At 37.9% G+C, this 20,378-nt stretch overlaps 2 protein-coding genes across 5 annotated transcripts in view; one reads left to right on the forward strand and one right to left on the reverse strand.

The window, feature by feature from the left end:
- FIG4 (FIG4 phosphoinositide 5-phosphatase) overlaps positions 1-6,637 on the reverse strand; it is a 130,641-nt gene extending 124,004 nt beyond the window's left edge. For 2 of the 3 annotated variants that reach the window (XR_009506187.1, XR_009506186.1), the window contains exon 1: positions 6,379-6,637. Coding sequence is in view for 1 of the 3 variants with exons in the window: in XM_059941420.1 (XP_059797403.1) it covers positions 6,379-6,444 (66 nt within the window). In the remaining 2 variants the exon portion in view is untranslated. The remainder of the gene's footprint in view (positions 1-6,378) is intronic. The other variant, XM_059941420.1, reaches the window with a different exon arrangement.
- An 843-nt stretch (positions 6,638-7,480) lies between these two features.
- The window catches only part of AK9 (adenylate kinase 9), a 119,211-nt gene continuing 106,313 nt past the window's right edge, over positions 7,481-20,378 (forward strand). For both annotated transcript variants that reach the window (XM_059941422.1, XM_059941421.1), the window contains exons 1-5: positions 7,481-7,556; positions 14,346-14,473; positions 15,740-15,803; positions 17,352-17,404; positions 17,504-17,600. In XM_059941422.1, the coding sequence (XP_059797405.1) occupies positions 14,357-14,473; positions 15,740-15,803; positions 17,352-17,404; positions 17,504-17,600 (331 nt within the window). In that variant the 5' untranslated portion in view covers positions 7,481-7,556; positions 14,346-14,356. The remainder of the gene's footprint in view (positions 7,557-14,345; positions 14,474-15,739; positions 15,804-17,351; positions 17,405-17,503; positions 17,601-20,378) is intronic.

A 20,378-nucleotide genomic window follows, 5' to 3' on the forward strand; every position in this document is an offset into this window, starting at 1 on the left:
ATCATGACACCAAAATCAGACAAAGATGTTAAAGAAAATGATAAATCAAAAGCTTGACCATAAAGGTTAAAATCCTTAACAAAGTATTAGCAAATAGAGTCTAGCAATATATGAAGACAATAACACAGCATGACCAAGTAATATATACCCAAAAACAAACAAAAAAAACTCAAGAGTTTTTTTTTTTAACATTTGAAAATGAATTAATGTAATCCACCATACTAAGCAAAGAAAGGAAATGCCATATACAGATGCAGAAAAAACATGTAACAAATTTCAACATCTATTCATGATTTAAAAAAAAAAAGACCTCCTCCTGTTTGGGAAAAGCATCCTAGGAACTTATTTGGAAACAAGAATTTTTTAGAAGTCTGCTGCTCTAATCTACAGATCCTGGACTTCACCTGCAACATTTCCAGCCTCCAGCTAACCCAGCTCACAATCCAAGTTGGCTCTTGGCAATCTATCCTGTTTGTCCTGAATTCAGTGGTTTTTGCATACTGACAGACTCCTTGGTTTGTCTCAAGTCTGAAGTCAAGGGGAGATTCTGTCAGCAACCAAGGACCTCTGTTCAGTTCTGAATGGTGGGTTTTTCCTCCAATAGCAGGGCTTGTCCCTATACTTGTGCTCCTAAGTGTATAGTTATATAGTTAAACCACCCCACCAGATTGTCCCTATTTGTTGAATATATTGTGCAGTGTTAAATACATTGCACCCTTAAAGCTGTCTGTTCCTTTATCTTTATTTCAAAAATCTGAACATATGGCCAGCATATACTTGAGCTCATTGTTGGTGAAATTTAAATGTCAACAAAATAGTATACTCATTAAAAAACTTTTTTAAATAAAATAAAATTTTTAAAAAACCTCTCAGTGAACTAGTAACGGAAAGAAATCTTCCTCAACCTGATAAAGGGCATCTATGAAAATCTACAGCTAACATCACACTTAATGGTGAAAGACTGAATACTTTCCCTCTAAGATCAGGAACAAAACAAGAAAATGTCTGCTCTCACCACTTCTATTCAACTTTGTACTAGAAGTCCTAGCCAGGGTCATAAGACAAGAAAAAAAATAAATAAAAAGCATCCAGACTGGGAAGGAAGAAGTGTTCCTCTTCCTAAATGATAGAAATATTCATGTAGAAAATGCTAAGGAAATGACAAAAAAGCTACTAGAATAAGTGAGTGTGATGAGAAAAAACACTATTTTGAGTTGCTGCCTAGGTATTTTACAGTGTTCTACCCTGCTCATACCAACAGTGCGGACATTTAGATAAACACCAAGCTTCGGAGTCCTGCCATAAATTCCTGCTTTGCTTTTCCCAGGGCACCTTTTAAAACAGTCACTTAGAGCTAAGCCCTCAAAAAGTTAGTGATCTCTACCCCAACCACCTTAAATGTACTAGGTGCTTGCTACCCTGCTTTCTATCTCCTGTTTGCTTGTGAACTGAGATGGAGGACTGCCCTTCCCCCGGTTCACTGTGCCTCCCCCCAACATTTCTGAGATATATAAGTAATCAATTTTGTGACTCTACTTCTTTTGTGTGGATGTATTCGAACTATGCCTTCAATCAAAACAAGCTCATGGTTTCATGTCCCCAGAGTGAGAGCTCAGATACTGAGAGAGCTACCTGCCAAACCCCTGTGGATGGCTTGTGCCCCCTCATTCAGCAAGTCATAATCTGCATATTCTGAATTCAATACACCAGCTCCAGCTTCTCAACACAGTGAGTTTAGCAAGGTTTCAGGACATAAGATCAATATATAAAAAGCAATTTCTATATACTAGCAATGATCAATTGTTAAATCAAATTTAAAATTCCATTTGCAATAGTATAAAAGTTCACAAAATACTTAGGAATAGGTTTTTTAAAGACATATAAAACTTCTACACTGAAAACTACAACATATTGCTGAGAAAAAGTAAAGACCTATTAAATGGAGAAATACACCATGAATTGAAAGATTCAATATTATCAAGATTCAGTTCTCCCCAAATCTGATTTATAGATTCAATGAAATCCAAATCACAATCCCAACAGGCTTTTTATTATAAATTGATAAGCTGACTGTAAAATTCATATGGAAATGCATAGGATCTAGAAGAGGCAAAACAACTTTGGAAAAAAATAAAGTTGGAAAACTTACACTTCCTGATCTCAACACTTATTATAAAACCATAATAAGCAAGACAAGTTGGAAATGCCATAAAGAAGAACAAATGGATCAATGGAACAAAATAAAGAGTTTAGGAATCAATTCACATTTCTTCAACTAATTTTTCACAAGAATACCAAAAAATTCAATAAAATAAAGGATAATCTTTTCAACAAATGAGGCTGGACAATTGATGTATGGAAAAAAGTGAACCTCAATCCCTGTGGTTGCCAGCCTCCAAGAACCCTTAAAGACTCTCATCTCTTGGTATTCATGCCCTCGTATAGTCCCCTACCACAGAACAGGGCTGGTCTGCATGAACAATAGGATATTGCAGAAATGATGGCGTGTGACTTCTGAGGCTAGGTCACAAAAGACATTGCAGCTTCGCCCTTGTTTCTCTTGGATCATTCTTCCTGGACAAATCCAACTACCACATCATAAGGACACTCAAGGAGTCCTATGGAAATGCCCATTAGGTGAGGAACTGAAGCCTCTTGTCAACAACCAGCTCAACTGCCAAGCATGTGAGTGAGCCATATTGGAAGTAAATCCTCCAGCCCAGTCTAGAGGACTGTAGCCCTCCTGACATCTGCAACTTCATGAGATCCTGAGTAAGAAGCTCTCAGCTAAGTCACACCCAGATTCCCAATCTACTGAAACTGTGAAATGCGAAATGTTTGTTATTGTTTATATATATATATATATATTTTAATAAATTTATTTATTTATTTTTGGCTGTGTTGAGTCTTCGTTTCTGTGCGAGGGCTTTCTCTAGTTGCCGCGAGCGGGGGCCACTCTGCATCGCGGTGCGCGGGCCTCTCACTATCTCGGCCTCTCCTGTTGCGGAGCACAGGCTCCAGACGCGCAGGCTCAGTAGTTGTGGCTCACGGGCCCAGTTGCTCCACGGCATATAGGATCTTCCCAGACCAGGGCTCGAACCCGTGTCCCCTGCACTGGCAGGCAGATTCTCAGCCACTGTGCCACCAGGGAAGCCCCTTTGTTATTGTTTAAAGCCATTAAGTTTGGAGGTAATTTGTTACACCACAATAGATAAGTAATGCAATCCCTGCATCACACCATACACAAAATTAATTTAATATGAAACACACCCCTAAAAGTAAAGTTAAAAGTATAAATCTTTTAGAGGAAACATAGGAAAATATCTTTGTGCTCAGGGAGTAGGCAAAGGTTTCTTAGATAGGACACAGAAAGCAGTAACTATGAAAGAAAAAAACTGATAAATTATACTTCATTGAAATTAAAAACTTCTGTTCATCAACAGATTGCTAACACAATGTGTATATATGTATATAAAATTTTATATATATATACATAAAATCATCACATTGCACACCTTAAATATCTTACAATTTTGTTTGTCAATTATACCTCAATAAAGCTGAAAAAAGATCATTAATAAAATGTATAGGCAAGCCGCTGACTGAAAGAAAATATTCACAATACATATATCATGAAGGACTTGATTCCATAATATATAAAGAACTCCTACAAATCAATAATAAAAAGGCAAACAGTCTAATTTTTTAAAGTGGGCAAAAGACTTGAACAGACACTTCAAAAAGGAAGATATAAAAATAGCCAATAAGTACATGAAATGATGCTCAACATCACTAGTCATTAGGGGAATGCAAATTAAAACCATAATAAGATGCCATTATACACCGTTAGAATAACTAAAACTAAAAAGACTGACAACACTAAATGCCGGCAATGATATGGAGCAATGGAGACTTTTATACCTTGCTGATGGGAGTGTGAAATGGTGCAACCACCTAACATCAATCCTGTGACCAGCAATTTCATTTAGAGGTATTTACCCAGGAGAAGTGAAAACATATGTCTACAAATATAACTGTTCAAGAATGTTCACAGCTGGCTTATTAACAACAGTCTAAATGTGGAAACAGTCTAAGTCAATAGGGAAAACATATAAACAAATTGTGGAATATGTATACAATGGACAACTATTCAATAAGAAGAAGAAACAAACTACTGATACACACAACAACATGGATGAACCTCAAAGACATTATGCTGAGCAAAAGACACTAGATGAGTGTGTACTGTACAATTCCATTCACATAAAATTCTTCAACAGACATATCTAATCTAACATTTAAAAAACAGAATATTAGTTGCCAGGAAGGGAAAGGGGGCAGTTGACTGGATAGGGACACAAGGGAACTTTCCGCAGCAACATAAGCGTGTGGTTAACACATGTATACTTCTGTCCGAATTCTATAGCTTAGATTTGTGCATTTCGATTTACATAAATTTTAAAGAAAAAGAACCATATAAAATAATAAGTTGTGGGTGGGAAGTGGAACAAGTTACAGATAATAGAGGATGGCAGAATGTTGGTAATTTTGGAGCTGGGTGATGGCTAGATGGGAGTTTATTATACTATTCTGTTTACTTTGTATTTGCTTGAAATTTCCATAACAAAGCTAAAAACAGAAAGCCAAACACATAAACCATAAACCCAATGTTTAGCTGATTCATCTGAAATACAATTACTCTGTCAAATTGCTGTAAAAGTTTCTAATCACTCTCAATTTCTATATGCAATTTGTTGCCATCCAGTTACAAACTATCTATGCCTGGCACCAGCTGCCAGCCCACACTATTCAACAGCACTGTCCTAACCTGTTTTGCCTCATTTTTCTTCTTCACCAAATAATAACAGGAATAGCAACAACATTTGCCCCTTAGAAGTTTTATGAGGATTAAATAATAAAGTATGTAGAGTGCTTTGACCAGTGCCTGGCATAGAACTCTTCCAAAAGCATTAGCTATTAGTCTCATTAATACAACCTGCTACCATTTGTTTTTAATTCCTAGGATCTATTTAGTTGCCAGTAACTAAACAGGCAACTAAGAGATACAGAGTTTACTCTCCTCAGAATGGGAGCCACTGAAGGGTTCTGAGCAGAAAAGTCCTATAATATGAATTGTGCTTTAGAAAGAACACTCACATCTCAGCCAGTCCTCATGAATGTTCAGCTTATTAATGGGCTGAAATTTCTGTGTTTTAAATATAGTATGTATGTTTCTACCTAGGGACATTTATCAGCACTTGTACAGAAAGCAGAAGGTTTTGTTTCAAAATGATACTTCTGTACAGCTCTCCTCAGAGGACAACTGAAGATATTTGCAAATACAGTATATTAGGTAATTTCATCTTCTGGTCTGGATCTAATCAAATGAAGTTGTCACCAAAACTAATTTAGGGTCAACAGTGTTTCTACACTAATGATGACCTGAGGCAGACAAGCTATTAGGACCCTGTTATAACTGAGAAACTGTTAGTATAAGTACCTTCTTATACTCTATCTAGTAGATACAACCCAAGTTCCACTGACTGTGCCTTATAAGACACTCTATAGCACAAGGAAGAGTACTGTGCACGTTTCCAGCACATGCAATCTTGTTACCATAAACTGTAATTTAAACACAGACCCTAATATCACTGTTACCCCAATTTAAAAAAGTATACTTTATTTTCCAACCACACAAACGACAAAGTACGTATGTCTATAAACACCATTCCCTAAATTTTAGGGAACTAGTAACCTAAACGTAAAAACGAATCTGCTTATTCTACTAGCAACTATTTTCATGGCAATTTGAAGTAATAAAACAAAATAAAATGTGTTGGAAAAAAGTCAAGAGAAAAGCAAAATAATGTTACCCCAACAAATCAACTGTCTTTAAACAGAATAAGTTTTTCTTTCCTTTCAAATAAAGAGAACCAAAAATGTCAGCAATAAAAGCGCACGTAATTAACATAAATCATAGCGATGCTATGCCATGGAATAGGAAAACAGACAAGTTACCGATTCACAGGTCAAAAACATTCTCCATACCCCTGCCTGTATTGTAACCAGTGAACTGTAGAACTCTAAGACTTCCTGAAAGTTGCAAAGAATTCAGTAACTCGTATAAAACCTCATTAACAGTTACTGAGATACCACAAACACCTGTTGCCAGTGTGTTCCGACCGTGGCTTTTAAGTGGAAATGTTTACGTGCAAAAGCCCTGGGTGCGATAACTGGGCGAAGCCCCCTCAGGCATATTCCCGCCGCTGGGATTAGGAAATTGGGAAAATGGGGGGGCTGGGGGGGAAATGCTGCCTCTGCCCCACACCTGCTCGGCCGCCATCCTCCCGCCCGCGCTCCACTGCGCAGAGTACTCACAGCTCTAGTCTCGTACAGGACCAGTTTCTGAACCGAGCTGATAATGGGGGCGGCGGCTGCGGGCATGGCCCGAGCTAATGGGGGCCCCCACGGCAGGGACCCAGGCCGCGGCCCAGGTTGTGGCAGCCTCTGGACTGCCCCAGGAGACTCGAAGAGAAGACGTCTCAGACCCTGCACCCCAGCTTCAGCCGGGAAAAACACCGCCTGGGCAATAAATACATAGACGACCAACTAATACTGCTTAAGTGTTTCCGGATCCTACGCCCCACCTCCAGGCAAGCCCAGCCCCAGGCACGGAGGGGGCGGGGCTGGAGGGTGCACCATAGAGAGGTCGTGTAGAGGTTCCCAGAACCTGCGTACTGCCGAGGGAGGAAGCAAAGAGCGCCATCTTTGGTACTGGCAAGAGAAAAAGTGGGCGGGGAAAAGAGCTGCTGGTTTAGTTGAATCTCTCGTTTATCTGGTCCTTCTCTTTAGAAAAGTGGATCTTTTGGGACTGGATTGCTTCTTTTGAAGAGGTTCTCCGAGTTGCAGATAGATCCATTCCCAAGTTGGTCTGTTTTTCCCTGCCTGCTTCTGCCCTTGAGTTCTTGGAAACCTACAACGTTCTTTCACTGAGTGTCTGTGTTTCCCCCCCGCCCTCGCTCTCTTTGTTGTCTATTTTACCCTTAGGAGGGTCAACAAAACCCACATTGTCCAGAGGGTGTGTGGTTCAAGCAATTTTTTTTGAATCATCTAAAGTTGGAAATTTCCAACTTTGCCACATACTTGTGCACGAGGTTAACCATCTGTAAATTCTAAAAATGAACTGCCGAGTGTAATGCAGTGCAGTGTAGCACTGGCTTTGTAGTTCTGCATTAAAATAAGGTTTCTTCCTTTGGATGTGCGTGAACATAAATAGACAATACATGTACCTTCTTTGACCATCACCTTCCATTTTTGTGAAAAGAGTGTATTCTAATTATGAATACAAAATTAGGTACAAAAGTGAATATTGAAAATGAGAAAATAAATCACAGCCCCACCTCCCGAGACCCCGCCCCCCGAGAGGCTTTGCGCTCTTCTCAGCTCTGGGTTCCCTTGGCAACCGCTCAGCAGATCCCTTGGCAACCGCTCCACAGAGAGTCCCGGGAGGCGGCTAAGGCCTGCTGGTGTGGTCCGCTGGGGTCCGCTGCAGCCAGGTAAGTAGGGGTCGGAGCCCACCGCTCAGATGCATTTGGGTGTCGCACGAATGGGATCCCACCTCCTGTGGGAACCCCAGACCAGTTCCTTTTCTTGCAAAACTAAACTTCGGGATCTCCGTAAATTCCGCTTTTTAAACCCACTTCCCTTTTCAAGTATCAATGTCTTCATTCCACAGATAAGTACTGAGCACCTACTGTGAGATGTAAGATGTACTCTAGCGACAGCTAACCCAGCCTAGGCAGAAGTGCTAGGTTTCCCAGGAGATGGGCCCCCTGTTAACCGCAGAACCCACTGCTAGAGGATTTCTCAACTGCTATAAGTGTAAGGAAACTTTAAAATTTAAAATCCATAATGTGGCATTAGGGATTATATTGTAAATTCAAAATTGAGAAATTACAAATTTTTTAAATTAATATTTAATTATTTATTATTTTACATTTTCTTTCACAGTTTGGGACCCTTTTTATTAAGAACTAGAAAGATGGCCATGTCAGTTCTGGCATTTTGCATTGACTTAGATCTTTTAACTGGGAAAAATATTTAGTTCTGTTCCACTTCATAATGGAAACCAACTCTCCTGAACATGAGTTAAGTATTTGCACAATGTTTTTATATAGGATAACAACTCGAAATAACTATAGAACTCTGGTTTTCCAATATTTAGTTTTCAATTATTATGTTATACTATAATTAAGGACTTTCATTCGAAACTGGTCTTAGTTTTGTTCACCCAGAAGTAGATCCTGAGACAAAATTTGAGGACAAATCGTTTACATGGGCAATAATCTAGCAAACAACAGCAGGAAAGGGAAGGAAGCTAATAAAGGGAATATTATCAAGCAAATTTCTCTGTGGGCTGAATTCACTGGGGAATGCTTGGATGTCTGTCCCAGTTATTCCTTGTAAGGAGAAAGGGAGCTGGGGTATTTATTCACCAACTCCCATCAGTTATTGGTTGAGGGCTGCTATGGCAGGACATTAATTCCCCATAACTTCTAGTCTGCCCTGTGCTCAGGCAGAATAAGTTCTGGCAGCTAGAAAGAGTCCTTAGACAAAGAGTCCTTAGACAAAGAATCACACATGCCAGCACTTGGAAGTTGGGCTGGCCATCCTGGAAAAGGCACATATCAAGTGGATAGGGGCAGGGCACTAATAACATCTGCTACGTTCCACTCTTTGTGCCACTCATAGCCACTCCCCTCCCCACACATTAAATTTCCAATACCTTGTCACTGGTTCTTCAAGGCGGTGTCTGGTCCCAGTTTCTAAAAGAAAAGGAAGCACAAAAATACAGATATCTCCCTGCCCCCAATTATGCAGCAGCAACTACCTCCACCTGCCAGTGCAGTAACTCCTTATACAAGGGTGTGACTCATTGGGGATCACCATATATCATGTTTGTTACACCACTCTCATAGCCCCATTCACATGCTTCTTCCCCAGAGCTCTTCTTTCTCTTATCATCCAGTCTTGCTCCTTCCAGGCCCTGCACCAAGCCATTCAGCACTGTTCTCCAAGTTGAGGACCTAGGAATACTGCTTAAAGCCCTACCCGCCAGGAGGATTTCCCCTAATCACCATCTCTCAGGGCTACACCTGAATGGGACTAAAATCTGAAAGCATTCCATTTACAGTTTGCACCAATATATCGTGATTCATCCATGATTTTTTTTTCGTTTTTTTATCAGCTGTTCCTAGGGAATGCCATATGAGGTATAAGCCAAGAGACATTGGTGAGCCAGAGATAGGTGACATGGGGGTGTCTAGGCTGCTTGCTTATGAAATGTATTTGGCCTGATGCCAGTGTTCCATTTTTCTCATTCAGTGGATTACTGCTGTGCCTGCCCAACTTGAGGACTTGTCTGACATACCCAGCTCATGATGGGCACTTCTGTGTGACGTCCCATGGCCAGGCATTCTAAGATTCCAAAAGGTGTCCTACCACCACAGCTACCTCTAGCATCGTGGGATCTGGCCAGGTATATGGCCCATGAAGCAAGGCCTCGGGCACCATAGCCTGAAACTGCTGCAGAGCTCTCTCTTGCTCTTGGTCCCACTCCAAACTGACAGCTTTCCAAGTCAACCCTTAAATGGATCAGAGCAGTATTCCCAAATGTGCTACATGCTGTCTCCAAAAACTAAAGAGACTTACAAAATATTGCACCTCTTTTTTAGAGGTAGAAGGTGTAAGGTACAGTAACTTGTCCTTTACCTTGGAGAGAATGTCTCAGAATGTCCCAGACCACTGGCCTTTTAAAACTTCACCAATATAACAGGTCCTCGAATCTTTGTAGGTTTATTTCCCACTTTCTGCTGCCCACACGTCTTAGGAGGGCATCCGGAACACTTGCTACGTCCCGCTCACCAGGTCTGATATTGTCAATATTGTGGATCAACAAGACCCCTTTGTACTATATTTGTTACAAAGAGCAGGAGAGTTCCCGGGGTAAGACTAAATGTCCATTGCTGACTGTTCTAAGTAAATACAGACTGCTTCTGATCCTCCTCCTTGATGTGTATTGAAAAAAAATGCATTTTCCAGCTGAGTAGCTACATAGCAAGTATAAGAAGCTGTGTCCGTCTAGTAAAGTTCTCTGCACAGCAGTTGCAATTGGGGCTGCCCCTAGTTAAGTTTACAGTGGTCCAATATCATCTGCCATGATCTGGTTTTTGCAGAAACTCAGACTAGAGAATTAAACAGGACGATGCATCTTTTAAATAGTTTTGGGGTAGCACTCTTCCATTTCATTCAGGATGATTTACTATTGTTTATCTAGGGCAGAGGCTAAGGAGCAGGTGTGCAGTTTCATGATCTTCCACTTGGCCTTTTCAATGACAGCGGCCCTTATTCCACAGTTAGGGAATCCCTGTGAAGGTGTTTCCAGCTGCAATCCCTGTTATGCACTCAAGGACCAGGAAAATAACCACCGAGTGATCCTTCAGACCCTTTGGATGCACTGTAAGACAGACTTGAGCCAAGGTTCCATTTATCACTGGTTCTCCATTCACCCTCACTCTAATACGAGGCTATGATGGCATTTTGGATCTGCTGGTATTGATGTCAGCTGAGACCCTGTGTCCTATAACTGTTGAAAGAGGAGAATATTCCTATTTCCGCAGTGTCTATTTCTCTGGTTAATGGTTGTAGGTTCTCTTGGGGAAGGACTGGGGAATCCCTATTATAAATACTTGCTATGGAGTTGTAGGCCAGATCCTCGAGGACTCCTTGCCGTCCCTTCAGTCAGTGGGCTCTGGAATCATGAACAAGGAATCATGATTTCCACTGTGGCTGCTGACATCAGCCTTTGGTTCACTTGCCCTTTTTCGTTTTTAGAAATGTAAGTTAATCAACACTTTCATCGACTGCTCCTTTGTCTCACCCCTGGGGTGCCCATGGTTTATCACTATCACCGCAGATCTCTGTGGGTCTTGCTTGTGGCCATTCTGGGCTTGCTGCTCATTATAGTAATTATACTTACTTTGTTTCTGACAGTTAAGGGCTGCCACCTGGCCTCTGCCCTTCCAGACCCCGTCATCCCCACTGACACATGAGAACCCAGTATCATAGCGGCCTCTCCCTTACTTTAAATCCTGGCCCAAAAAAGGACAGCCACCACTGAGCTTCTTAATGATGCCAGCGCTCCCTTACTAGCTCATTCCTTAACATCTTAATGAAAAGAGTGCCCTCTGTCCATCCCAAAGAGCAGAGTAGGCTGATGGTTCTCTGGCCTAACATAATAAATCCATTTAACATGCCACTTCTGTGAGTATTTAACACCTGCCTCTGTGCCCTGTCAAGGCAGTTCTGGCATTTACACCTCATTGTTTTTTTCCAAGCTTCAAGTAACCTTACCAGCAGTGAATTAGGACTTGCTCCAGATGTCCTAGCTAGGATGTTAAACTATGAGTCGTGGGAGACAGCCCACTATCAATAAACTCCTATCCAGTCTGCATTCCCCTCACCTGACACCCTCAAGATCTTTCCAAGGCCTGTTCTCCTGGGTCCTGTTGGTACATCATAGCCAGGCCCCGGAGCTCTTTAGGTGCATAACACCTTTCTTCCTGTCCAGTGCCTCCCCAGTTGGGCTGGGCTGACACTTGACCCCAGTTACTGCTCTAGAAGCTATGAGGGGAAATAAGCTTGTATAAGTCGAGCATTGTCTTCTGAGGCATCTGCCTCAGGTGAGGCACGGAGAGGCTGCTCTCTTCCATAAATGAGAAGGTTACTTCTGTTAATGCAGAGCATTTGGGGGTAATCTTGGGGTTCAAAACTCAAGGTACTTAGACATCCAACTAGATATCCCCATTCCAGGCCTTATCACCCTGGTTTTAGTGTGCTTTACGGAGACTCCTTAATAAATGCATTATCTCTCTAAGAGGTTTAGATGCATTTTCTCCTTTACAACTACATTTTATACTAGCATTACTTATTTTGATGGTATTTTTTAAAAACTTGAAATTTCAGCCCTTTAGTTCATGAAGTTTTCATCTCAAATTTTTTTAATATACTAGTAATACTTCTTACTACATCTTATTTCATATTGTCATATTAAAATAATATTGGCATATTAAGCCCATTTGAATATTCTTAACTTCCACAGAGAAATGTAATCATATCGCATTTACCTGGAAGTATATAGCCCCCTCCAATCTATTTTTCATTGTTCTGTGAACAATGTCCCAGATCACTGGGACAAAGTTTTGTTCCATTTTTCAAGTCTATTCATTAAAGTATTTTCATAAGGTTTTGTAACTTTTCCATAAAGGGCTTGTATATCTTTTGTACTATTTAATCCTGTTTATTTTATATTTTTACTGCTAAGTCATATATATATTTGGTTAAATTTTCTAGCTATTTTTGATATATAGAAATGCAACTGAATTTTGTATAATGATTTTGAATTCAGCAAATTGGATTATCTTACTAATTCTTAAAATTTATCTGTGACATATTTGGGTTTTCTATGTAGACAGTCATATCAACTGGGAATAATTACACTTTTCTTTCTTTTGTCTTAAAAAGAACATTTTAAATATTTAATCATTAAATATAAGGGTGTCTTTCATTCATACCCTTTATCAATAAAAGAAGTTCCCTTCTATTGTTAGTTGCTAAGAGGTTTATCTTTTATTGAACATTAAAGGGTGTTGAATTGTCTCATACTATTTCTACATCTATTAAGATAATCATATAGTTTTTGTCCTTAAATTTATTTTAATATGATAAATTAATTTTCTCATACTAACCATCCTTGAATTCCTGGGGAAACCCAACTTGGCCATAATGTTATTATCGTCTTCATATATTGCTAGATTCAACTTGCTAATAGTTTGATTAGGGTTTTTAAAAATCTTGTTCATGAATGAAGTTGGCATATAATTTTGCTTTTTTGCACTATTCTCTGGTTTAGGTATGGAGGTTATATGAGAGACATAAATTAAGTAAGAAGTCTCCACTTTATCCTTTTTCTGAAAGAGTGTCTATAAGATTGCAAGACTTGGAGCACTTCAATAAAACCATCTGGTTTCCTTATTGGAAGATTTTTAGTTACTGATTCAGTTTCCTTAATGGTTATAGAACCACTCAAGTTTTCTCTGTTTCCTAAGAAGCTGATTTTTCTAGTAATTTGTCAATTTTGCCTAAGTTTTCAAATTTGTTTGGGATAACTTTATGATAGCCTCTTATTATCTATGTATCTGCAACATTATTTTCTCTGTGGTCCTTCCTCCTATGTCTAATATTGTTTGATCAAGTAGACAGTAAATCAGTAAGCATTATGGAAGATTTAACCAATAAAATTCACAAACTTGATGTAAACAACATTTAAAGAACACTACATCAAACAAATATAAATTGTGTATCCTTTTCAAGGATGTAGACAATTTTTTTGAAAATTACCATGTGGTAGGCCATAAGGCAAGACTCAACAAATTTCAAAGAATTAATATAATATGGAGAACAGTCTCTGATTATAATGAAAGAAATCAACAACAAAGAAAACGTAGGAAAATCTTAGTTTTGAGATGTGAGAAAACACACCTCTAAAAAACTAATGTCTAATATTGTTTAATTGTGCCTTCTATCTTCTGTTCTTGATCAGTCTTGACAGAGTTTTCTATTTGTAAATCTCTTCAAAATACCGCTATTTAGCTTTGTTGACCTTCTTTATATAATGTTTTTCTATTTTATTAATTTTTAATATATATTTTTCTATTTTTCTTTTTATAACTTCTTAAATTGTGAGCTTATATATTTTGTTATATATTATGTTCATTATTTTTCAGTTCTACATATTTTCTCATTTCCATTACGATTTCTAATTAGAGCCATTAGTAGGCTCTACACACATACCCATTGACAAATTTATATGTGTATACACATATAACATATTTAATTTGATTTTTTAAAGCATTTGCTATTGGGTTTTTGTTTGGCTGGTTGTGTGTACACTAATTTGATCTTTAATAGAATACACACATCAAAACATACATGTGAATATATACATGTATGTATTTTTTCCTTAATTTAGTCTTTCAAAGATACTTTATTTTAGCTGTCTTATATAGCATATAGCTGGCCTTTGCATTCTGTCTCAAACTATGAACCTATTATTGTTTTAATAGATCAGTTTAACTTATTTGCCATTATTGGCAAAATCCATCTCTTAGTGGCGTGGAACGGCTTCTGGGCTAAGTAAATTCACAGAATAGTCTAGTTCTCCCTAACCTGCCTTCCTGTTCCTCCTAAATTAGGCACTTTAACAATCTTACTCTTTCTTACTGTAGTATTTTGTATTATGACTTCTCAAGAGAAGACAGAAGAGCATCCTTTTGTGGATATATTTAATGAAGATGAAGCTGACAAAAACTTTATGTTGTCTAAACCTGTTTGCTTTGTTGTATTTGGGAAACCAGTAAGTTATCTCTTCTAACTTATTATTTAATATGTTTTTTAATTTTTAAAGTCATAATCTCATGTTACCATACAAGATTGAAAACCACAGAGTGTGCTAATTTTTTTGAGTGTTTGTTAGACTTTCACTGTATGACAAACTCTGATATAGTATTGGTTGTAAATTATAACTTTCTCTCCTTTTGTACACTATTATTGAAAAGGAACCTAGATTGTATTTATCTTTGCTTTTATATTATGAATAAATTAACTCATCAAAGCACTGCACCATGACAATTGTTAGTAGTATGTGATCCAAGGTTATTTCACACTTAACTTTCATATAAAACTTTCTGTGAAATTTGTTGTGAGGCTCTCTGGATATGTGAAGACAGGACACTAAAGAGACAAATGGAGGATACTCTCATTAGTGTCTAAAGCTCCTGAGAGGGGATGTGCTTCATCTTTACCCACAGTGTGTTAGTGGACCTATGTATTATCTTTCTGCAAAACAGGAAGAAACCAAGAATGGCTGTCGTAAGATAGCTCACCTTCCTAGGCATTTCTAGTAAGGACCTCTAGATGAGAGCTTTCTTCAGCCTCTGAGCTTAGTTGGTAGTTACCATTAGAGGGCCTAAGGTGGTTAATATAAAAGCCTCTCCAGAATAGCAGAGTCTAAGGGCTGACTTGATTTTCTAGAGACCCTGGGACAGGGTCAAGAAATGGTTCCAATAACTTCTATTATGTTTTTAAAAAACAGAATAGAATTTTAAAGTCAACAGTGGAAACAATGAGATGCAAGTGTTACTTCATTAAAGTGAACTTTTATCTTTAAACTATGATACTTTTCAAAGATGTCCATTAAGAAGGAATTTTTGCTCTTGAAAGTTACTAAATGGAAGTCTGTCAAGACATTCACAATTATAAACTTTAGGAAGGCAATAAAATGATGAATCTCAATATAATCACAATGATTTGTACTCAAAATTACAAAATTTAACAATCGAAAGAGTGCAATACCTAGAATACCATTATGGTACAGCTTCCTGGTTTCAGGGCTATTTTCTTAATTAAAAAAAAAAATCACTTCATAAAATGTGGCAAATGGGACAGTTAATGGAGAAAAATGAAGCTATAAATATCTAGGGTCTATTCTTTATTGTATGGAAAAAATTTTACTTGATAATATTATGTAATTATAGTAACCATCAATAGAATCTTTAAAAATATCTGTTTTATTGGCAAATAGCTATTCTATTGGGTTTAAAATAATATCTTTGTTTTTAAGGGGGTTGGGAAGACAACATTAGCCCAACAGATAACACAGGCATGGAAATGTATTCGTGTAGAAGGTAAATTTTATCTTTTTTCCCAAATATTTTATTATGAAAACTTTCAAATATGCATTAAAATGTAAAGCATTGTACAGTGAACACCCATACGCCCATCTACTTACTATCTATTAGAGTCTATGATTAACATTTGCTATATTTGCTTTATCACACATCACTATCAACCCAGTGAACATTATCTTTAAAATAGCATCAAACATGTTTTGCCCTTCTGTGAGTCTTAGTTTTGGTCATAGAATTTAGGACATTTATGAAACATCTTTGACTCCATCCTACTGCTTCCCATTCTCTAATTCCGTAATTTAGAACTATTGGGGATATGTGTGTTTTGGGTGTCTGCCTGTGAAATATGAAAAGAGATGGAACGCTCACAGCTGCTCTTGGGAAGATTTTCCAGGACTTAATTATCTTCAATGATAAATTTTATTTTTTATTAATTATAATTTGCTTTGCATTCTTTGCAATATATAAGACAGGGATTGATGTCTTTATATATAAATATTCTTTTAATCAATAAAACCATTTATGCCTTAATAGAAAAATAAGCAAGAGAATGAATCTGTAATTCATAAAAGTGGAAATAAAAATGGACAAATATAAGAAAAGAGTTTAACTTTGCTGTTACTCAAAGAAATGTTAATTAAAATAATGCTGATCCATATTTGCCTAATAAATTGGCAGTGAATCTTTAAAGTTTCTGCCATCATTGTTGGCAAGAATGTTATCAAATGAGCATTTCACATGCCATTAGTGAAATTGTGATCTGGTACAACTTGGGGGAGAGAACAATTCTGCAACACATAACACACACACACAACTTTAAAATTTTCCCCTTTTTTTATCAAAATAAAATTCACTTGTAGGAAATCTTAAAAAGTACCAAACTTTCCATAGATTATTAGCAGCTAGGGACATAATCAGCTCCTGGGTCCTCCCCTAGGTCATACCTCTGTCATTTCTGTCCCAGGATATCTTCCATCACGGAATGAAATATCTCCTCTTAAAAAGGAACCAAGTTATTAGAATTTCAGCCTCAGGACCCCTTTTTGCTAGATAAATTTCCGTGTTTATCTATTTTTAACATTTCTTGATGCATATTTTCCTTTTATACAATCAATGTGCAAAATTAATGGGCTGTAGATGTAACTACGTATGATTATAAAAGAATCTGGACTGGTAATACTACTGTATACTTTGTATGATACTTTGTAATTTCCAAATCACTGTCATATACAACCTCATTTCATCCTCGTATTCCCTTGCATACTACACAGGGCACAAGCATGCAAGGTGCAAAGGTGTTTGGGAAGTTAGCTTCCCCAAGATCCTTTAGCTAGTGAGTGTCAGAGACAAGTTTTCTGTGGAATACATTCTGCTACCTTATACTTTAGTTAGGCTTAAATGACATAATGTGTATAAATGTGCTTTGTAACCTCTAAAGTGACACAAATATTAATCTTTGTTACTAGTTAAAAAACACACAAATACATTTCTTAACTTGGAAATTCTAATAACAATTTGTGCTAATATTTTGAATTCATATTTTAGCTTTACCAATTTTGGAAGAACAGATTGCCAGTGACACTGAATCAGGAGCTATGGTAAACAAATCTAACTTTCAAAATTGTTACGATTTCCTTAAAAGCTGTGTGTCACAGGTACATTATACAATCATGTACAATATCTGTGTTTGTTCTTAGTTGCAGTCGATGCTGATCAGTGGTCAAAGCATTCCAGATGAACTTGTCACAAAGCTAATGTTGGAGAAGCTCAACTCCCCAGAAGTCTCTCACTTTGGTATGCTTATTTTCATATAGCACTGGCTATCAAAGCAGCCTTAAAACTCGTGGTTTACCTGAGGCACAAATAATTCCTGAAGTTGCAATTTTTTTTTTTTGCCCTGGCATAGGAAAGGAATCCCAGAGTCCGAATTCAGTTGAGCAACTCCAATAGTTTTATTTACTTGTTCACTTGTTTTTATTCTTCAGAATCTACATTTGTTTTCAAATTTTAAGTTTATATGATTCAATCTTCTTTTAGTAATGTGTTATCTAGCAAAAGCATCAAAAATCTGCTGTGGTCCTTGATGCAGTGCTGACAGCCTCTGCTGATTGCCTTCCTATTCACCCTGAGTTTTATTACTAAGTCCTGACAATGATTAGGTTTCTCTGCATTAATCCACACTAATAAGGCTGGAATGGGAACTAGAATGACACCGGCTTACCCTCTGGCTCCAGATATTGGCAGGCTGTAGCCTGTTCATCCAGTCTACCCTTTGACTCTGGACCCAAGAAATCTCCCTGCCCTCAAACGGATGCTGAGCAGGGGCTTTGGACCTAATTTCTCAAGAAAGACTACTGAAGTTCGGAATGACTAAAAAGAAAAAAGCAAACTCTATGGCATTTGCAAAAGAAGGAAGAAGAATCAAAATGTGTTTGGGAGAAAATCATCCACCTGAAATGGATTTATTGAATGAGAGAAGAAAAATTTAGAGACCTGCTTTACATTCTCAGTAAATTAAAAGAGGACATTGTCACTATTAAGAATACAGGAATACAAATATAAAGTGCAGTACAATGAAAGTCAATAGTGGAAATAGCAGCAGCAGACTTGTCACTGAAGACCATATATATATATATATATGTATATCATCTATGTCTATAGGTAGAAAGATCTATATATAGATTATGTACAGAATGAACTATACCTATTCATACATATATAGATATATATCCAGATGTCATCTCCTTTATTTCATATAAATACGCTATCTATCTATCCATTTATCTACCTACTGATCAGTAATAAAGAGGATGAACTTGGGAAAAACACCCAGAATGTGGGAAGTAAAATGAGTAAAAAGGTAAAAAGGACAATCCTGGAATTCCAACATAGGTCAATAAATGACCTCAAAAAGTATAATGATTGAAACTGAAAATGTATATATAAAGGTAGATAGGCAAATATCTTTTTGTTTATTCTTTACCTCACCTTACCTCTTGAGAAAATTTAGAGTGACTTACATGGCAACAAAAAAATGGCATAAATTATAAATATTGGCAAAAAGAGAAAGCAAAAAACATGAGAAAAATAAATCTACTCAGCTAGGCCATTCAGTGTTCATAACCCTTTTAACTTCTTATTACAGAAAATTTCAAGCAAAAGTAGAGAGAATGATATAAAATCCCCCCATGTGTCAAAAACCCAGCTTCAACAATGACAACTGTTGTTTCATCTTATTTCATCTATGCCTCTGCATACATCCCCCCCCAACCTACTTTATTTTGAAGCTAATCCATATCGTATCAGTTCATCTGTAAATGTTTTAGTCTGTATCTCAGAAAGATAAGGACGCTTTTAAAATTTATCACATTACCATTATCATACCTAAAAAATTAATAATAAATCATCTACTAACCAGTCTATTGTCAAATTTCACTATGTGCCTCATATTTTTTTCTAGTTGGTGTTTTTTTGTTTGTTTGTTTGTTTGATTTTGGAAGCAGGATCCAACCAACCAGGTTTCACATATTGCTACTGATCAGTATGTCACAAGTCCCTTTTAATCTGTAAGTTGCCCCTACCTCTTTCCATCATTTTGTGTTTTCTATGCTGAAGAAACTGGTTGTTTGTCTTTTAGAGTTTCCTACCTTCTGGATTTTGCTGATTGCACCCCCTGCTATCATTTAATGTATTCCTCTTTCCCCTAGACTTCCTGTATACTGGTAGTTATCCTGAGAGCTTGCAGAGGCAGAGTGCTATAAATGATTTCTTTAATATAAATTTATTTATTTATTTTTGGCTGCATTAGGTCTTCATTGCTGCGTGCGGGCTTTCTCTAGTTGCAGCGAGCGGGGGTTACTCTTCATTGCGGTGCACGGACTTCTCATTGCAGTGGCTTCTCTTGTTGTGGAGCACGGGCTCTAGGCATGTGGGCTTCAGTAGTTGTGGTGTGCAGGCTCAGTAGTTGTGGCACATGGGCTTAGTTGCTCCATGGCATGTGGGATCTTCCCGGATCAGGGCTCAAACCTGTGCCCCCTGCGTTGGCAGGCGGATTCTTAACCACTGCACCACCAGGGAAGTCCCTATAAATGATTTCTTGAGTCTGAGGGCCACACTATCAGCATGCAAGTGCATGGCCACGGTCTAGTCATGCACAACTGGGCTCATTTAAAGGCTACAGTGAAGGCAGGACCTTGAGCCCCTTCTGCCCAGCCTCCCCTCACCTGTCCTACAGCAGCCCCAAAGGAATTTCTTTGGAACCTAGCACTTTGCTAAACACAGTTTGAAACCCTCTGCTAAGCAAGGATTCTTTCTGATGTTTGGTCTTACCCAGTAGCCTGGTAGATGGTAGAAGCAATATTGGAAGTGATGGACTTTCAAAATAGAGATATTAACTTGGGTCAGGGGCTGGGTAAGGCTGGGTAATTGATGACTACAAGATCCCTAAAGACAGATAATGTGCTGTCAGTAAAGTATTGCCAGATCCAATCTTAATTTTTTTCTGTACCAGAGCCCTTTTATACTTGGAGGTTCTGTCACTATTTAGAAAAAATTTACACAATCTATAGTTAT

This window comes from Balaenoptera ricei, chromosome 12 (assembly GCF_028023285.1).
Source record: "Balaenoptera ricei isolate mBalRic1 chromosome 12, mBalRic1.hap2, whole genome shotgun sequence".
NCBI classification, from domain to species: domain Eukaryota; kingdom Metazoa; phylum Chordata; class Mammalia; order Artiodactyla; family Balaenopteridae; genus Balaenoptera; species Balaenoptera ricei.